Here is a 19,314-nt window from a genome sequence, read left to right on the forward strand (position 1 = left end):
ATGTGTTTTAAAGAATCCCACGTAACACATTATGTCTTTGGTCAATGAATGATTAAGGACCACGTCAATTACAATAATTTAAGACATTTACACACATCACTGGGAAAAAATAACACATGAAAAGCCCTTAATTGTGTATGTAAAATTGTGAAAGCTTATTCTACATTTTGACACATTACAACACAATGCACATAGGTTGGTTTGATTGATCATCAAATGGATATGGCATGTTCAGTTATTTACTTCTCATAAATTCTATCATAAATAAGCATAAAAGTGTTTGTATCTACAAGAAATCTGTAAACACAGCCACATTGATAGGATGGTTAAAATAGTGACATTTCCATACAAACATGATTCTCAGGACTCAAAATAGAACATTTCATTATCATTGCTCAGTAAGGAGTCAAAGGCACAGGTATGACAAAACATAAGGGGGGGTGATGACAGAAAATCCATTCAGTCTTTTCAGCCCTTGTTGGTTAGAACTGTTGGCTCGAACTGTTGGCTCATATTCACACTTGAGCCCAATTTCTGTCAGCTAAGACAAAATGCAACATGTGAAACTAACCAACAAGTAACTGATCAGTCTGTTTAAGAAATACAGCTACTTAATCCAACTATCTATACATTTACATGGTCTAATATACTACAGCTCAAATGTATGAGAAGGCAAATCACATGTGCTGTTATGTAAAAAATAAAAACATCCATTTCTTACATAGGTCCCCTGATAAGCAACATGGCAACATCAGTCACATAGATGGAGTAAATATTGAAAAACATGTTCTTCAAATATGATATTGTGCTTACTAATCCCTCTTTAAATAGAAGTTTCATTACAACTGCAGAACTCACAGGCCATAAATAGTGTATGTCTGTAGGGGAAAGCAAACCAAAAAAAAAGTAAAATCTAAGCCTATAATTGACAAAAAAAGCCTATATACATAAATGGCAGTAACCTCTTGAGGCAATATGGGGTAAGGTCAAGAATCAACATTGAAAGAAAAAAAAAGAAAGTATAGCTTCATTTTACAAGACAATATCTACAAAAAACAAAAACGAATGACATACATAATACCAAAAACAACAGCGAAATAGATTTGATGGCAAGCACAAGGACATAAAACATAACAACATAGAGGAGAAAAACAATAAAACAAACTAAAAACGCAGTAGTGCACAAGCACATTTCTCCCTCAAAATGTACAAAATGTACTCCAGAGGAGAGAAGAAGAAACACAAAGTGCTTGTATAAAAAGCTTCACAGTTTGAAAGCGAATTAAACTCCTCCTTGGGCTGAGCAAAACGGCATAAAAACAAACAGCTAATTTTAGAGGGCGGCTGAACGGCAGTATAATTCCTGCCTGTCGCCCGCTGCTTCTCTCTTTCCCTCTCTGCAGTGCTGTGGCTTAGGCTATAATCACATCACGTCACAGCTGACTCACATACCCGTACCGACTGCCGATCCCTCTCCGATGATGGAGAATGAGGAGTAAGCACAGTCCTACTGGATATGGTTAGGAATAATCCTGATAAAGCTCAGAGCACAGAGAGTACTGGATTGTGTTATTAAGAGGAAGTCCCAGCATAAGTGAAACTATGGAGAACAGAGGTATTCGTCTCCAGACCCTGAATCTGGGTCCTGAATTTTGTGAAGTTTGTCAAGTTGATGTCCCAAAGTATCAATTAAGCTACTTAAGCTACTGTGAGGTGCACTGCTGACACAAGCGCTCAACTGTGCATTACTAGCTTGTGTAATCTCCATAGAAAACAGACAAAACTCACAAGCAGTAAAAAGGTGGCAAGTTCAGAAACCAATCCTCTGGCCCATTCCAGTAAACTCTAGCACTAAATTACATGGGGTAATTGCTGTTGCTATATTTGGTGAATTGAGTTCAATGACTATGAAAAACAAGTCATGTCCAAATATTGTAATGTTTTTCTTTTTTTGTGTGTCAAGTATTTTGACTATTGTGAAGAATGTGTTGCTTACCATACCAAGGTCAAGTGGCCAATATATTGAGATCCCACAGTACATCATTTTCAGATGTAAACTACATGGAAGCCGTCTGTGTTGGTTGCTAACAATGACAATTTACATGTTAACCTTTTTTCGCCCTCTGTTTGAAAGCTATTGGAAGTAACATTTTCTTAATTCTGATTGGCCCATAAAAAGCAATGCCACATCTTTGGGATGGCTGAAGCAACTGCTGTGCCGTTTCAGGGAGAGTAGAAAGTGATAGCGAATTTTCTAAACCAATCCAACAAATAGAATAGAATATTTTAACACCAATGTTATATTTTTGAGTGTGTTTGAACGTCAGTTATAGGACTTTATAACTGTGCCTTAAGTACATTCATTAAGTCAGTGAGTGTGAACCACTTCACTCCGCCAATAAGTTGATCAGCAAACCAACCAATCAGCACTCGGTAACAGTAATGCTAGCTCTGGATTTTGAGGCGGTGTACACTGCAGATTTCACTGCAATTCAGCAACAAAACTAACAATTTGAACCCGAGTGCGTATTCTCATTGCGAGATCACGTCTTGCCCCACAAGACTAAGTAATGTTACGTGAGCAGGTGTAGACAAACTTTCGGTTATATAGTGTATGACACTACGTAGCCAGTCAGTTACACCAACAGTTCAATTAATAGTGATAACAAAATCCAGGCCCAGAAACTGGATTCAAGGTCCAGAGTTGAGGACCTGTGATGTTGAGTGTGATTTCCACTCTAAATATGAAAATAAAAAGACAATAAAAGAAGCGAACCACTTCACTTCCTGTTAACAGACACTTATGCTCTGCATGTTTTTATAAAGGCTACTACAATCATTTCAATTAATCAAATGAATTCCAATTATGAAAATAGTCTTGTTCCCAGAGTTGAAAAAGAAGCATGGCAGTTTAGATATCAAAGGGATTGAGAAATCCTTGTGTAAGGCCCTGAGAGAAGTGGATGTGTGTGTACATATATGTATACATGTGTGTCCATGTCGGTGCCCATTACTCTGCCTGTGGCCATATGGGCAAAGGATGGGCCTCTGTATTGAAGACATACTTGTCCAAGCTAATAAGGTTAGGATCGTCTGAAAACAGCAGGTAGAAGTACTTAAGCGTCTCTCCGAGGAAGAAGCTCTCCATCTTGTCTCTGGGACTCGGATATTTTGGGTCCCGCACATTATTGATGGAGGTATAACCACCCGTCTCGACCTAGGGGGACAAGCCAGCGTCAGAATTAAGGGACAATTTGAGACCTGTCTCAAAAAACAGGATTTTCTTTGGTAGCCAACTTTAAGCTTCAATCTAACCCTGGACCCTCTCATGACATTGGAATGCTTTTACCAAATACTACAGCACCTTGAAAACTTATACTGCATGATAAAACTGCTCCAGGGCAGGTTAATTTTGGGAGTTTGGATCAAAAACAGCCATAGACCAGTCAGGGCCGAATTTCTGACCACGCAGGTACTGCTCCAAAAAGTACTAACATGGTGGCAGTGGCGACAGCACTGTTTTTTTTTTCTGTTATAAATGCTTGACTTCCTACATGTTTATGTTGTGTGATTTCTTTCTTCTTCTTTGAAACATAAGCCACTCTATTCCATATTTCAAACGATTGGCTGTTAAAAAATTGTCACACTTTCATGTGCATGAAGATTAATCACAGCTCGAGTATCTAAACCTGGATTAACAACAAAAGTTGTTAACTGTCGTGGTAAAATGCTAACCACAGCTGCATTTGTTAGGTTTTCTGAAGCTGAAACTTGGTCAGGAATTCCAAGTTGAGCCTATTTCGTGAGACAGGCCTGGAGAGTATGAAGAAAAGGCATGCATCGAACCTAAAAGCAACTGAGCATTTGGGGAAAGGCAAACCAAAAGCAATGAACTCAAATGGAGCAACTCAAAACCTAGTGAAATGAGAGAAGGCGTGCATCAAAGCAACTGAAACATTTAGTGCACGATTGAGTCACTGACACCTTTGTTGGGCTTGCAGCCAGCACTGAAGAGAGAACTGAGTGACTGGAGACTACTTGACTCTATCATGTATTACAAGTAAATATTACAAGGACTAGTCCAAACTAGAATCAAAAACAATACTACAGTACAGCTGTCACGAACGCTCACTTAAACTCACTTACTTGACTGAAAAAAATCTATAAAATTGTACTTTATGCATGAATCTGTGGTGACTAGCCATTTGTATAATGCTAATGCATGTTTTAAATTATTCTACCAGTCCCTCTTACAGTAAGAAACAAAAACTCATACACACCCATTTAAAAGCTTTTTTTTTTGCCATTTTTTATATACTTGAAGGATTCCTAGTATATCTACTTTTTTACTACCACTTTGTAATCAATGAAAGGTTCTTCATGTTTTATTATGTATCAGTATAAAGTTCATTTTTATTATTTGGAATACAAAAAAGCCTCAATAACTCAAACAGAAAAATATTCACATTACCAATTTGAGTAAATAATACAGCCTTAAAATGAAGATTTTCTGTCCTACTCACCCTTGTGTACGTATTGAAGCTTTGAAGGATCTCCCAACCCCAGTTCTGGTACTTCTTGTCCTTCGTGAGGCGGTACAGGTAGAAGAGGCTTTCCACAGTCTCTGGTCGTAAGAGGTTGTGTCTGTCTGCAAGCTGTGGATGCACAGTGGACAGAAACATTTTAGCTATGACTGCTCAATAGATAGGACAGACAGACACTACACAATAGCTCTAGCTTTACAATGAATTAACTCAGGGCTGCAAAGACAGAACATTCTGATTATTATTACTCAAGTAAATTAATTGACAATCTATTCATCGGCTTAAATGTGGCCTACAAATGTGAAGAGCTGTAACAAAAAAATTGGCAATGTTCTGACAAACTGAGGTACTGTTCACAAAGAGCTAAACTGAGGAAAAACACGTCTTGCTTTGTTTGAGCCACCTCATAATCCTGAGCTGCTGTAAGTGCTAAACTTCAGCGAAAAATATGTACAATAATAATAAAAGTGTACACTAAGGTTACAGCTCTTCAGGTAGCAGCATCATTTGACCGGTTTCACATTTTAACGCCAGTCTGTAGTATTTTTAGTTCACGAGATGAGCTGTGTGTGACGAGGTTTCCAGGAGAACAGATGGTATTTTTTTTCCCCACATGAAAACTATGTTTACAGAATGAGTTGTATTATAAGCTAATCAATCAATTTACACAGCTGGTCTACTCAAGTAACACTGCAACAGGAAGAGCTCCAGAATATTCATTAGTTTTTTTGAAGTAGCTGCTTAATACTTTTAATGAACAGAATCAGATACAGCATAGAGTACTCCAGTGACTATCATGTAAGATGATGAGCTTTAGTGATTTTGTACAGTTCTGACAATCTGACAAATCACAGCCTGTGCTAATAGAGTTGTTTGGTTTGTTAGAACACCGGCACAGAAAGAACGATACCACTGACTGACCGTTCTGCTGCCTCAGAATCAATGGCAGCATATTTCTGGCCAAAGCTAAAGTTGTGCTTCCGTGGAAAGCTAAGTCAGACTTGCATTTCACTGCTGTCGGAACAAAACCTCCAAAAACCTCCAAAATCTCCAAAATGGAAACTTTACAGGAGAAGGAAAAAACCTACTTTACTTTTAATGTAAGTCAATGTAATCAGACTTTTTTCCCCAGGAATTCTCGGCCGTTTCTTTTGGTCCATTAATCATAAAATTTACCCACAATGTAAAGAGAAAAGGGGTACAGAGTTTTGTTCCGACAGCAGCGATATGTTGTATGTGACTACTTTATCCTTCTTTTTAAGAAAATGTTCACTGACTTTATTTCTTTTTGAACTAATTCTTCTTTTTCTTGCAGTCACTATGTGACCCCAAGAGAACTGCTGCTCTCTTCCAGTTAAGTGTTTAATCACTCTAGTTGGGATGCCACTTTGAAAACAACAACAAATTAACAATAGAAATACTTTATCAACAGTAAGCTAATCTACAGAAACTTTGCCATAATTCTGTCAATATTATGTAAACATGCAAAGGCACAATTTATGCACAAAGAGATACTATGATCTGTTTAATCAGTGTGTTAGAATTAGACTTGGCCAATGTGTAACTTGGCCAATGTAATGGTGTGAAAGAAGTTGTTGTATTTTCGAATACGAATGATAATACAGTTTTTTTGGCTTATTTAAATTGCCTATAGGTGATTTTGAAAAATGAATATTGCCCAACCCTAGTTACAATCACTTTGTGGCAACCAGGTTAAACCTAAGCCTAGACTAAAAAGGTTTCCAATGATGATTCACCAAACATATTCCTTTATGTACCGGGTTCAAATATGCTGAGAATAATGAGAAAGAGGAACAACAATTTGCGAGTCGTGAACTACACAGTAAGTGTCTGTCTTTCTCATCTCCTCACATCGACTGAAACTCACTTTTACTTTTCAAAATTCTGTACATCTTGGCACAATTTGTACAGAAATGCATTGTGTTACAAAATTAAAGCAAGTTCCTGAATACTTCCAGCTTGCTCACTGTGGGACACAGTTTAATGTCCCCACTCACTTTAACATCTACATCCTGTGCGCTGCCCGTCTGCGTGTTGAAGTGCGCAATCTCCGGAGCTAGGCCCGTCTCCATCTGGGCGTACATCTGGTAGCAGGTCTCCATCAGCTGCTGCGCCAGCTCCATGTGCTCAGCGGCCAGGCCGTGATGTGCCCCCAGGGCCAGCGTACCAGGCAGGAAACACACCAAGTGGTCCTGAGGGAAATGAGAGAGAAAGAGATAGAAAAAGAGAGAATAAACACTCTATTTATGGCAGCCTTTGTAACATACTTCTTTACTTTCCTGCTTACCTAAAAAAATCTGTTTCAAGGAACGGTTTCTGAACAGCAAAACATCAATGTGTAATACAAATATAGCTCATAGTGGGCTTTTAAATTCAGAAACAGAAATAGGGAAATTTACATTTTTCATTTCTGTTATTCAGATAGGCAGCTGTCACATACCATTTTGGGACTGAAATGACCGTGAGACAGTTCTCCCACAAACGTAAGGCCAAGAGGAGAAGACTTCTTCAGCAGGTTCTTTTTAATCCCCTCTACAGCCTGCAGATAGTCCTCCAATAACCTGCACATACACACAACAGCCTTAACACACGGAGGGTGTGCATGTAAATGTTTAAGTCATTTAATCTTGTGGATAAATGCTGCACGGAAGAGTGGATACAAAGTTGAGACAGGAAGGAGAGAGAGAGAGAGAGAAAGAGTGAGAGAAAATGCAAGTTTCAAGAATGAAGGAGAAGAAAGAATAAAAAGAAATGGGGGAGAAAGACAAAAGAAAGGAGAGGTGGACAGGGGGAGAGAGAGAAAAAGAGGGAGAGAGAATGCAAGAGTGTGTGAGCGGAAGAGACAAAAAAATACAGGTATGAGACAGAAGAAGAAGAATAAAGAAGAACAGAGAGATACAGGAATGCATGAATGAAACAGAGGAAGGAAATGCAAGAGTATGTGTGGTTAAAGAAGAAGGAGGAAAAAGAGAATGCAAGCATGTGCTAGAGAATGACAGAACACACAAATGTAAAGAAAAAAGAAAATACAAAAAGAGAAACAGAGAGAGATAATGCAAGAATGAAAGAGAGGGAATGCAAAAGTATGTGTGAGAAAGAACAACAAAGAAAAGAAAGAAAAGGAGAAGAAGTGAGTGAGAAAGAGACAATGTAAGAGTGAGAGCAAGAGACAGAGAAAGAAGACAGAGGGAATGCAAGAACCTGAGAAAGAGAATAATGAACAACAAGAAAGAGAGTGAGAGGACGGAGATAAAACGCCACGGGCGAGAGAGCATGTAAGAATGAAGGAGCATTAAAAAAAGAAGAAACAGAGGCAGTGAAGAAGGAGGAGGGGGACAGAGAGAAAAGATAGATAGATGGGGAGGAAGAGAGAGAGAGAGAGAGAGAGAGAGAGAGAGAGAGAGAGAGAGAGGAGGAAATAAAGAACCGTGTGATGAGCGCTACCAAAAGAACAGAGAGGAAGAATGAAAGAGAAAAGAGAGGGAATGCAAGAGTGTGTGTGAAAGAAGGAGAACAAAGAAAAGGTGAACAGAGGGAGAAAAAGAGAAACAGAAGAAGGGAAGGGAGAGAGAAAAAAAAGGAAGAGGAAAAAACAGCAGAAGACTGCATTATAATGCAAGAGTATGAGAAAGAAGAAGAATGAATAAAAAGAGACAAAAAGGGGAGAGGGAGGACAGAGAGGATGAGAAAGAGAGAGCGTGTAAGAGTGAGAAAGACAGACAGACAGAAGGACAGAGATGAAATGAAAGTGAGGAAGAAGGAGAGGAACGAAGAGAGAGCAAGAAAGAGATAAAACAGATCGAGAGACAGAGAACATGAGCGGGCGAGAACACGAGAGTTGAAATTCTTCTGTTAAACTCAAACTCACAGATACTCACTGTGGGTCAGTGCTGTCTGAACTACTCATCCACAGCAGGCAGAGCCCCCCTGGGCCGTTTAAGACATTCTGCTTTGTGTACGCACACAGAGCCAAACCCATTCAGTTTGAATCTGTCTGTAAGAATCAGTGCACAGCCTTCATCCCCTGACTGCTATATCCACATAACGTTGCCACATTGTTTTACTGTATAGGCCACGCCAACGGCTAAATCAGAATGGCTTAGCGGGACGCCGGGGCTGTGCAAATGGCTCTCTGTTACTGCGAATAAATGTTTAATGCCTCGCTTTTAACCGCATTCCGCCCCTGGAGATAAAACCAATATCACTCGACAGGCTATGAATATTTTAAGTCCTTATGTACACACGCCATTTGTCAGAGCAAAGGAGGGAAAAGAGGCACCATGCAGTTTAATCAGACTCAGAATATTGTGGAGAGTTAGGTAAGTGCTGAGCAGATCAAACAGGGGCGAGGGAATGAAAGCTGTCGTCTGTGTCAGCGAGCCACATAATCCAGATTGATGTTACCTGCTGTGAGACAGCAGCAGTACAGGCTTCAGGAACAGCACAGAGGGGACAGAGGACAAACTCTTACGTAAAAAAGAAAAGCAACAGAGAGAGAGAGACAGCTGACTCACTCAGTCTCCTTCTTGCCACCCTGGATCCACTGCTTGAGCAGGTACTCATAGTAGCTGTCAGCCCTGGCGCCCAGAGTGTAGATGCCCAGGTGGGTGAACTGCCCGTTGTTGGTGTTGATGAACATGGGCACCAGACCATCCTGCTTGCCTTCCAGTTTGTGCACCAGCTGCATCACCTCCATCACTGCAGCCTGGAGACAGAGAACCAAGTCAAATTCTAGCTTATTATTCAGTTATTTATCTCAATGCTTCAATAACTGCTATGAATTATTCAGTAACTAAAATGAAACTAATAAGTAAGCCATGTTATAAAAGTACTACAAGGAACTGACACATGGACTAGCATACTGGCCCTTAGGGTTTAAGGGGTTAACAATCTACTGTTATCACACCAAACAGAAGATCTGACCCATACACAAACAAACAATGCCTCCACCTGGTATTTAGGGTCTCCAGTGAGGCGGCTGAGTTCACGGAACTCCAGCTGGATGCTGGTCACCTCGGCCACAGTGCTGTCGGAGGTCCAGCGCGGGGGGTGAGCAGTGCCTTTGCCGATGTTCACATCCGAGTATGGGATTTTAGAGGGGGTGCTGAAAGCGGGCATCAGCCTGGAGCCAATGTCTTTCTGCAAAAGACCAAAAATAACATCTAACATCCAGAACTGTGGGATGCTGTTGGACTTTAACATTACCATATTGTTGCCCAAAATAGAGACGCCTACGATGAGAGGCTTTGAAGTGCCTTGAAGGCTTTTTATTTTCACAGGTTGAAGTGTGACTAAGAGGGGAGCATTTGCAGGGAATGACTGTACTAATAGCAGAAGGAGTGGAGGTGGCACTAGATGCTGTACAACACATACAGCTACCTCACTTTACACACATACTCACAGCTTTCTCCAAGAACAGTGCGTCACCGGTCAGATGGTAAGTGCTGAGCAGACCACCCAGGATGCGAATAGTGCTCTCGAACAGATTCACATCCACATTCTTGTTAAAGGAGAGTTCTTTGGCCACCCACTGCTTGGCTTCTTCAAACTCTAGCGAAGTAAACAACACACAGCAGCCACTTCAGTGATGCCCCGACAATGGCGCCACAGCAAAAGATGAGGAGTTTCTTTTATACATTTACCTTTCTTCAGACCCAAGATCCACATGGTATCCAGTGCATCAATCAGAGTCAAACCCAGCCCAAACCACTCTGAATATGATTTGGAAACAGGTTTGAGCTCATCATGACCCCAGGCGAAGTCCTTGTAGCCCTTCCAGGCATGTCTGAAAGCTTCCCTCACTGCCTCCAGTCTGCTCTCCACTAGAAGAGGAGAAATATTAATGAGGAAACATGATTCCAAACCACTACACCTGCAATAGAAGAAAACACCCAGCATACTTTTATACTTGCAATGTTAAAAACATCAACACTGTATGTGCATGGTCAGCTCTAGATGCTTCGCAGATGTCCACCCTGTCATGTCTTTTTTTTTTTTCCTACCAGGCAAGTCTTGGCAGAAATTTGTTTGAAAAAAACATTAGACAGATGGTCAGATTTGACTGATCTCTCAAACCAATATGTGATGACATTAATTGTACTACAAAGTGGCAGAACGTTTAGCTAATGCTGGCTATTGTGCTAAAACATCTGCATTATACAAATTTTATAAACGTTAAATTTCATTATAAAGCTAATCCAGATGGATCTAGTCCCAGGTTCTTCATGTTTTACACGCTTGTACATCGGCATCGGTATTGGCATATACTGTACTGTGCAAAAGTCACCTAAGCAAACTGTTTAAAACCATTTATCTCAACTATATATTGTATTTTTTTGGCAGTAAAGACACTAACACTGGAATAAATACAAATGAACATAAATACAAAGAGACACCCCAAGCTATTGTATGGATTTGTGCACATCTACAACCAGCACACCAGATTTAACATTACAAAGTACAGATTAGCCGAAACAGGTACTGGACAATAACTACAAATAATGCTGGGCTGCCATGAGGACAGTTTAGGAAATGTTTCAACAGACACATTGACAGACATAAAATTAATTATTGTATTAATTATTAGTTATTTGTATTTGTTCTTTAATTAATGTTTTCTGAACAAATATATCCTTGCTGCCCCAATTAAATAGCTTTTTAGGTATAATTTTCTTGAGTACTTAAGACTTTTGCCCAGTATTTGACGTATATTAAAAACTTTGGATATTGGCATCAGCTGCAATTCCATTATTGGTGCATCCCTATCTATTCTATTAGATATCAAGATCAGACATGTCTATTAGGGCTGCACAATACTAGTATTGTGATTACATTGCTATGTATTTGCTAGCAATATGGCTTGCAATGAATTAAAAAAGATCCACAAACAATAATGTGACTTGGTTAAAGACTGGTCTGCATTATTTCGACCAAAATTATTTATTTCATTGTTGACTATGTAAACACCTTGATTCATCAAAACACACATCTGAAATTGGTCTATGACTGGTCAGGATGCTTACAGCACACATTAAAAAACACTGCAATATCGCAATAACGATTCACAAACGATATGCTGTGCAGCCATACTATCGATTAAATTAAACTTTTCCTTGAGCCTAATCCTTTCTCTATCCCTACCTTAATCTTCCCCACTACACCTCAACCTAACCTAAACCTACCTTACAGCTGCTGATAATTTTACCAGACGATCTGTTAACAATTTGACCATTTGTCAATGAACAACAGGGAAACATCTGACATTTCAAACATAAACTACATAAACACTAGTGCCACAAATTTCCAGTAAGTAGGTGTTTTCAGTACAAGATCTGAGAGAGCATACATAAACCAACCTATCTGCACCGCCGAAGGGTCCTCAGGCTCCGCTGCCTTCTCTTTGTCCTTTGCGTTAGGGTCCGTGCCCTGCTCTGCTTCAATGACAGCCCCACGCCAACTACAAGCCACAAAAGATTTAGTGTTAGTACCATGACAAAATATTTTTTTCTGACACAGAGGTAAATAAAAAAGCTAATAAAAATGCTAACATTCACTTTGCTCTTTTTGTCCAAAAATCCAGTTTCTAAAACAAGACTGCTCCAGCTGATAAAAGCATAATTAATACAAACAAGCAATTTTCTGAAAAAACACACAATACAATGGAGGTCATTTTAATAGAGCAGTGGAAACCATTATGTCAGTATGTTGAATATCACAAACATTTTTATACTTGATTCCCAGAGCATAGTGTATGGCAACCCACACAAAATTACATCATTACTATGCATGCTATGACACTAGGGCTTTAATCAGGCCTGAAATTTTGGGCTGGAACTGATCAAAGCTCAACAAAATTCTGTATGAACCTGTCCTGAACTGGCCTATTATAAACCTAATATTTCTAATGGTAGCGTTTAAATGATAGCAGTTAAATTACCTTGTACACCACAGATGAATAAAAGAATCTAAAATTATGATAAAATAAAATAACCAGCTGCCCATAATGAAGTTTGTAGTTTAAAGTCCTCTTTAACAAATTTATTCTTCAAGCAATGCTTTACATTATTTTTTCGTCTGGATAAACATTTCCAAATATATTTTTGGTCAAACAAATTAAATATAAGTGTCCTTTTGGGTGGACTAAACTGTACTCTCCTGAATCGATTCTGTATTATTTACCGCATGGCCCTCGTGGACCTCAATGCTAAATTCTTTCAACAATATAGGTGGTGACTAAAAAAATAAATAAACAAAGCAGGGAGAAATATCTTGACCAAAAGGGGTTCAGACAAATACTTCAAGTTCTATATGGCACCCCTACAGAAATCAAACTGACATTTCCTCCAAAGCACACTTGTTTGACGCTTGAGAAAAATGTTCTAAATATTTAAGCTTTGCATTTCATCACTTGTGAACCCTTGCACTAGGAACAATAAGCTCACAGATGACTGCGTGAGATTAGGACAATGGGTAAGGCTATTTGAGCAGGGGCGTAGTCAAGAGGTGGCCAGTACCGCCATAGCATGAAGCCTGGCCACCCCTTTGGCCACACCAATTATGCAAAGTGTGACAGCCATCGTCAATAAAGCAATCACCAGAGAAAAGCTGTACTACCCTGTGAGAACGGTTATTCTTATGGTGAAAAGCTGCTATCAGCACAGTTACCAACCAGCTGTGAGTCTGAACACACTGCTCTCAACAATCAATATAGCTTGCTGTACTGATAATCAGTATAAGCTACTCTTCTGAGCAAACCAGCAAGAATGAATAAGACCAGTGTTAAGAAACCTTAACACTGGTCTTATTCATTTTGCTTAATGAGGCAGCAAACACTGGTTTTATATATCAGGAAACACAGTTAACATCTACATTGATGTAGTATAGTACTACTGTCTTGTCATGCTCTGTGTGGATCACATGAGATGGATCACAAGAAGATTTTAACCACTTTAAGAAAAAAAATAATACAAGAGCCAACATGAAACCAACAACATTTTACTATTACTATTATACATTTTACTTTAATCACTTTCTGCTTTTCCAGACTAAAAAGTGCAATTAAAAATGTGGTTAACCAGACAATGACGTTATTTCATTAATCTACACATAATTATGACCACATTAATCGACTGCCCAGTATTCTCGTTTCCATTGCGCCCTGCGTCCCTTACAGAAACCACAGAGCACGGAGAAGGCCCATCAGCCACATTATATAAAGTAGGATTAGGTAAAACCTGCAAATGACCCCAAATTACTCAGCTGTAATGATGTGCCTCATTAACTATTTCCTTTTTACAGCTGCAAACGTCAGGCTGTGTTCAGGCTAAATTCATCTGAGCTGAATCCAGTGCTAAGGTCAGTATGTCACCAGCTACTATTAGACAGTTTGCTGCTTTATCATTAGACTCACAGGTGACCTGTAGTGAGGGCTGCCTAGATTAGTGACTCCTATGACTTAAAATATTATCGTCACTAAAAAAATGATGTATTTAATTTACTTGTTTCAAATGTGTAAATAATTTCTGTATGAACAAACAAAATACATTCGTTCTGTCTTCAGTTTACTTCCAGTATTAACTGTGTTGAGTAAAATCAATGCAATTTTACTTTATTTTAAAAACTAATATATACACAGAAAAACACTATTAACCACTCTATGTTTTTCTTGGCCAACCCAATAAATTTACTGTGTCTAACCTGGTCACCTCTTTGTAAGAGTCCTAGCTACACCCCTATATTTGAGCGAAGTACATTAACATGCTCACCTGATGAGTGGCTTACTCCCATCATCTTCCTCCACATTCTTTACCTCTGCTCCCTGGTGCTCGGAGCCGTTCCCTTTATTCTGCAAGCGGCTCTGCAGGACAGGTGGCCCTCGCTTACGAGAGTTTCTTCTCTGCTCCAAGAAAAAGAGGACAACTAGTTAGGACAATGGCAACGTGTTGCTTTCATCTGAAAAGGCACTCTACCGTTGTACGGTTAAAATCAGGTTAGTCACAAAACAAGGCCATTAAAAAAATGAAAACTGGTTGCAGCTCTCAATAGTGAGAAATAAGTGGGTCACACTAACCTCAGAAGGTGGCTCAGGAAGAAGAGGCCTGCCCTGATTCTTCAGCTCAACAACAAATGGCTGCTTCCCTTCACCACCGTTCCCCTCTACTGCTGTGTCTGAAAGAGCTTAAAGCAATAAGTACAGCAGCAGTGCCTCAAAATAGATCCATACATTTCTAGCTATTCATGCTTAAGCTTGATAAAGACATGCGTACCTCCCCACTGGGCTGAGAGACTGGGATATGTGGCAATTCCACCAATCAGCAGCAGAACCAAGACGAACAGGATAAGGCTGCGCTGCAGGCGGGATAACTGTTTCCATTTCTGCAAGGCAAACCAGGACAAGACGAGAGTAGGTGCAAAACTAGATCAGTACATTTTAAGAAATCAGCTTGAATCCAGTAAAATACTACAGTCATGTCAACTCAAGTTCTGTGTTAATCAAAATTTTGATAAAGGCTTCTTCTTCTAATAAAGGTGTACTGAGCTACTTTTAAGCACCCATTGCTGACACATGTAATCAATTATGCATACAAAGCTTGTGTATCCTCCACAAGAACTGCCACCAGAATGGGATACTCGGGAGCATTTAAGCCTAAGGACACCATGCCTATTGCTGAGCATTGGCTAGAGGGGTATAAAGCCTCCCAGCACTGGGCTGTGAAGCAGTGGAACTCCACTGTCTTAAGTGATGAACCACCATATTTGGGATAAGGCTGAAACAATTATACAAGATTAAAATCATCTAAAAATATTTCATATCGCTGTTGTCGGGAGAAAACCTTGTGTCTCCAAAATGGTAACTTTACAGGAGAAGGAAAAAACCTACTTTACTTTTAATGTAAGTCAATGGAACCAGACATCTTTCCAAGTCATTCTGAGTCGTTTCTTTTGGTCCATTCGTCATATAATTCACACACAATGTAAAGGGCCACAGGCATTTTCCATTATCAAAAACTGAAAAACGACAAAAATAGAGATATAAGGTTTTCTTCCAACAGCAGCAATATGCAAGCCTGGCTTAGCTTTCCACAGAAGCATAACGTCACCTTTGACCAACGGCTTCGATTCGGAACCAGAATGACAGTGGGTAAATGGATGAAGCTGATTTTAGCTTCTAGTCAGAATGTAACTGCTGCACCATTTAAAGTTGGAATGAAAAATTCAAATTAGAAGCCAACTTCAACCTAGCAGTAAATGATATCTTTCCCTCCATGCCAATGTTCAGACAAACTGAACTGTGGACGCGCAGTTTGCATTGTAAATGATTCGTCAAAATGAGCTGATACCTGTAAAAAAAACATCATTGAAGCTCTCCATGTTATATTACTCATGTTAGCCACTGGAATATTCTAAGCCATATCTGTTAATTAGAGATATTTAGCAGCTACTTTGAAAAACTACTGAACATTCGGCAGCTCGTATTGTCACAGTGTCACACACATTAGCTTGCTAACTATGTAAAGCTGGTTTATTAGTATACAATACCACTTCCATTAACATACAAACATATTTTGTAAGCATAGTTTTCACATGAAAAAAAAAATCCATCTACTCATCCTGGAAACCTCTTCACAGAGCTTGTCTAGTGACCACTATTGCTTATCGCGTACTGTAGTTCAAAATTATGGGCAGTCTAAAACAAAGACCCACACTGTTTTTTCTGTGCGGTTTTAGCTCTTGGTGGACAGTAAAACGGTTGGCAGTCTTCTGACAAATTGAGGTGCTGTTACAGAGCTTCATATTTAGAAGCCGCATTTAAGCAGGCTGACTGATTATTAGCAGATTAACTCACATGAATAATCAAATATCTAGATATATAATAAAATATCTAGACATATACACGCATATATATAGTAGCCCTAAATTAAGATGAGTTGGAACAGCGTTTGTGATCCAGAACTGATCATCCATCAGTTCCTGACCTCACTATGCTCACATAGCTCAATGCAATCAAATCCTCACAATAATGTTCCATCATCTAATGTAAAGGCTTTCCTTACTGCAGCAAAGCTGGACTAACTTCCTAGTAAAACCCTTGATTTCAAATGAAACACTGAACAAGCAGGTGTCTACAAACCTTTAACCCTACTGTGTACATCTAATCACTGCTGGTTCTAACAGTTCAGTCATTACAAGGACAGTGGATTTAAATGTAATCTCACCCGCCAGCAAGACTGTCTGCGCTGCTTGCCGTTCGTGTAGCCTCCACTCTCAGATACAGTCAGAGATACAAAATCCCTTCTTGACGGCGGGAGCATGTCTCTATCTCTCCCCGCAGGGAGAACATAGACAGCGCTATGAAGACTCACTGGGCTGTAAGCAAAACAGAATGAGGACAGTAATGGTTTAAACCCTGATCTTACATCCCCTGTAACAAAGCTGCAGGACCAGTTTATGTGTACAGTGGCCGAGTGGGCATTCTCTCTCATGGGAATAGTAATGCATTAGTAATACCAGCTGTGTTAAAACTATTTAACATGTGCTGTAATCAGCAGATCTCATCCAGACAGCATAAGCCACTTATTCGGACCACATAACTCAAATGTCTCTTATCAAAACAAATCCTCTTTTTTATGAAATAATACAAAATGGAAAAAACATGGAATAATAAAAAACAATTCTGTTGCAGATACGTGTATAAAATGAATAAAATGATTTTATATGTTAGTCCTGTGTGCCTTCACAGGTTTCAAACAATTAGTAGGACACAAAGAAGCTGTGATAAAACTAAGAAATATTAGTGTCCGAATGATGAACAGAGCTGTACAAGATGTAGGCTGTATAGTAAGGATGGATGATGGTATCTGAATCATCTGTTTATCAGCAGAATATTGATGCTCATTGCTAAAAATAAAATTATCAGCATTGGTTTAGACTTGACTGATTTTTCAAATGATGATGTGTTTATTGTACTACAGAAGAGAAGAATGTTTAGGCAACTGTGTTAAAACGTTTACATTTTATTCATTTTAATGCATGTAATGTTTCTCCATAATGCTAATTCAGGTGGGATAAACGGGATGTTGGCATTGTCCCCCAATTCCCATATCTCTACCATACAGCATTGAGAATCAGGTTTTAATACAATGAATGAATTCATCATATTTCAAAAATGCAAAAGAAAAAATGTCATGGCAGATAACGTTTAATGAATGAATCAATGAATCAATCAATCAATTAATAAATTAATAAATTAGAATGTTAATAGATGATTGTAGATATCATGCAAAATTTCATAACTTGTGTTCACATAATTCTTAGAATGTTTAATAAAATACCTAAAAACACATTTTGGCAAATCGTTTTGAATACTTAAATCCACACTGTACATTACTCTTGTATATAATAAAAATATTAATATGGGAAGTGATTGCAAATTTTGAACAGTACTGTAGGTCGTGAAATATTTAATTCATCCAGAATTCATCATATTGCAAATGTGCAAATTTAATCTCATGGCAGATAACAACAATAACAACAACAACAACAAAAATTAATAATACTAATAATAGATAATTGTCGTATACCATGCATCATTTAATGCCTTCTTGCTCATATAATTATTTTAATATTGGATAAAATATCTAAAAACAGATTTGACGAATAAATCCACACTGTACGCTATTCTTGTATATAAAAATATTAATATGGGAAGCGAACTGTTGAACGGTACGTGTAGGTCATGAAATAAGGGCTTCTATATCCACATAGTGCCCTACACCGCACCTGGGACTCAGCATTATTAATAACAGTATTTCCGTATTTCTGACATACCTGACATTTCTGACAACTGTGGCTCAGAAACTTAATCTAGGTTAGTTAAACATGAACCCGCTTCCCGCTCGCCAGCTGAAAAAGCAAACCTAAAAATAAAAAAGCTACAGATTTCAGCCGTGGCTGCTATGGTTAGTTCATTTTGTGTTTTCACACAGGAAAAAACAAAAAAAACTGATAAATGCAAGTTAACGTATCTTATGTTAGCGAATACTAACGTTAGTCATAAAGTGTACGGTACACAGCACAACCTTGTTGGTTTAGTTTCTGGCAGTGGGTAAGTTAATCGTATCTCCACGATAGCTGTTTTCATTCAACCCTAGAAAATGTAATAAACCGTTTTACCTCTCTGTCTCGCCGCTGTTCCGCTGCTGACCAGCCGTCTCGGGCGGAGCTCGTTCGGCTCAGGGTTTCACGCAAGTCCGTGGCATGACGAAGGCCTCCTCCGCTGCGAGCCAACAGCCACCAGAAACGCGCCGAGTCTCATGACTTTACAACAGAGAAGAGCCACATCGCTCTCAAAGTGAGTACATTTTAATAGCGAAGAAAAGCAACATGAATCCGTTCCGGAACGAATCGCTCCAGTGCTGGAAATCAGGATACACGGCAGTTTAACCTCTGACGTGGCTTAACTGCCCGTGAAATAACAGGAAAATGCACTTGTTGTGGCTTCGCTCGCAGGTTGTCATGTGCTGAAGCTCCTGTAGTAGCGGCTGGTTTGGCCACCGCTTCCCATGGGGCGCCTTCTCCAGCTCCAATGAGAAACCTTCCTGTTTTTGATAGGCTAAAAACAGTGTTATCACAGCTAAAGCTGGGCGATGTTGACAGCATTCGATATCACGATGTTTTCTGAACACATCACGGTATGACTGCATTTCTGAATGGCTTTTGATGACAGTTAGTGCATGTACATGCACTTAAT

The 19,314-nt window shown here is 39.2% G+C and overlaps 1 protein-coding gene across 1 annotated transcript; it reads right to left on the reverse strand.

Annotated features, from left to right (window-relative positions):
* Positions 1–5: 5 nt before the first annotated feature.
* On the reverse strand, positions 6–19,093 carry man1b1b (mannosidase, alpha, class 1B, member 1b). Its single transcript, XM_036598083.1, has 14 exons — positions 18,738–19,093; positions 16,781–16,931; positions 14,831–14,939; positions 14,635–14,732; positions 14,330–14,460; positions 11,921–12,021; positions 10,208–10,387; positions 9,967–10,115; positions 9,516–9,704; positions 9,080–9,270; positions 7,006–7,126; positions 6,563–6,757; positions 4,524–4,655; positions 6–3,217 (listed from the first exon to the last, which is right to left on the reverse strand). The coding sequence occupies exons 2-14, from the start codon at positions 16,874–16,876 to the stop codon at positions 3,011–3,013; spliced, it is 1,899 nt and encodes a 632-aa protein (XP_036453976.1). The 5' UTR covers positions 16,877–16,931; positions 18,738–19,093; the 3' UTR covers positions 6–3,010.
* Positions 19,094–19,314: the final 221 nt, after the last annotated feature.

This window comes from Colossoma macropomum, unplaced genomic scaffold, assembly GCF_904425465.1.
Source record: "Colossoma macropomum unplaced genomic scaffold, Colossoma_macropomum, whole genome shotgun sequence".
Classification (NCBI taxonomy): domain Eukaryota; kingdom Metazoa; phylum Chordata; class Actinopteri; order Characiformes; family Serrasalmidae; genus Colossoma; species Colossoma macropomum.

What these genes read in the sequence shown, in the direction of transcription:
- man1b1b (XM_036598083.1), bottom strand. Translation starts at nt 16,876, where the DNA reads ATGCTCCCGCCGTCAAGAAGGGATTTTGTATCTCTGACTGTATCTGAG. An exon ending in CACTGTTCTTGGAGAAAGCT is followed by an intron (nt 9,705 to 9,966) that starts GTGAGTATGTGT and finishes GGTCTTTTGCAG; the next exon opens with AAAGACATTGGCTCCAGGCT. An exon ending in GTCATTTCAGTCCCAAAATG is followed by an intron (nt 6,758 to 7,005) that starts GTATGTGACAGC and finishes CATTTCCCTCAG; the next exon opens with GACCACTTGGTGTGTTTCCT.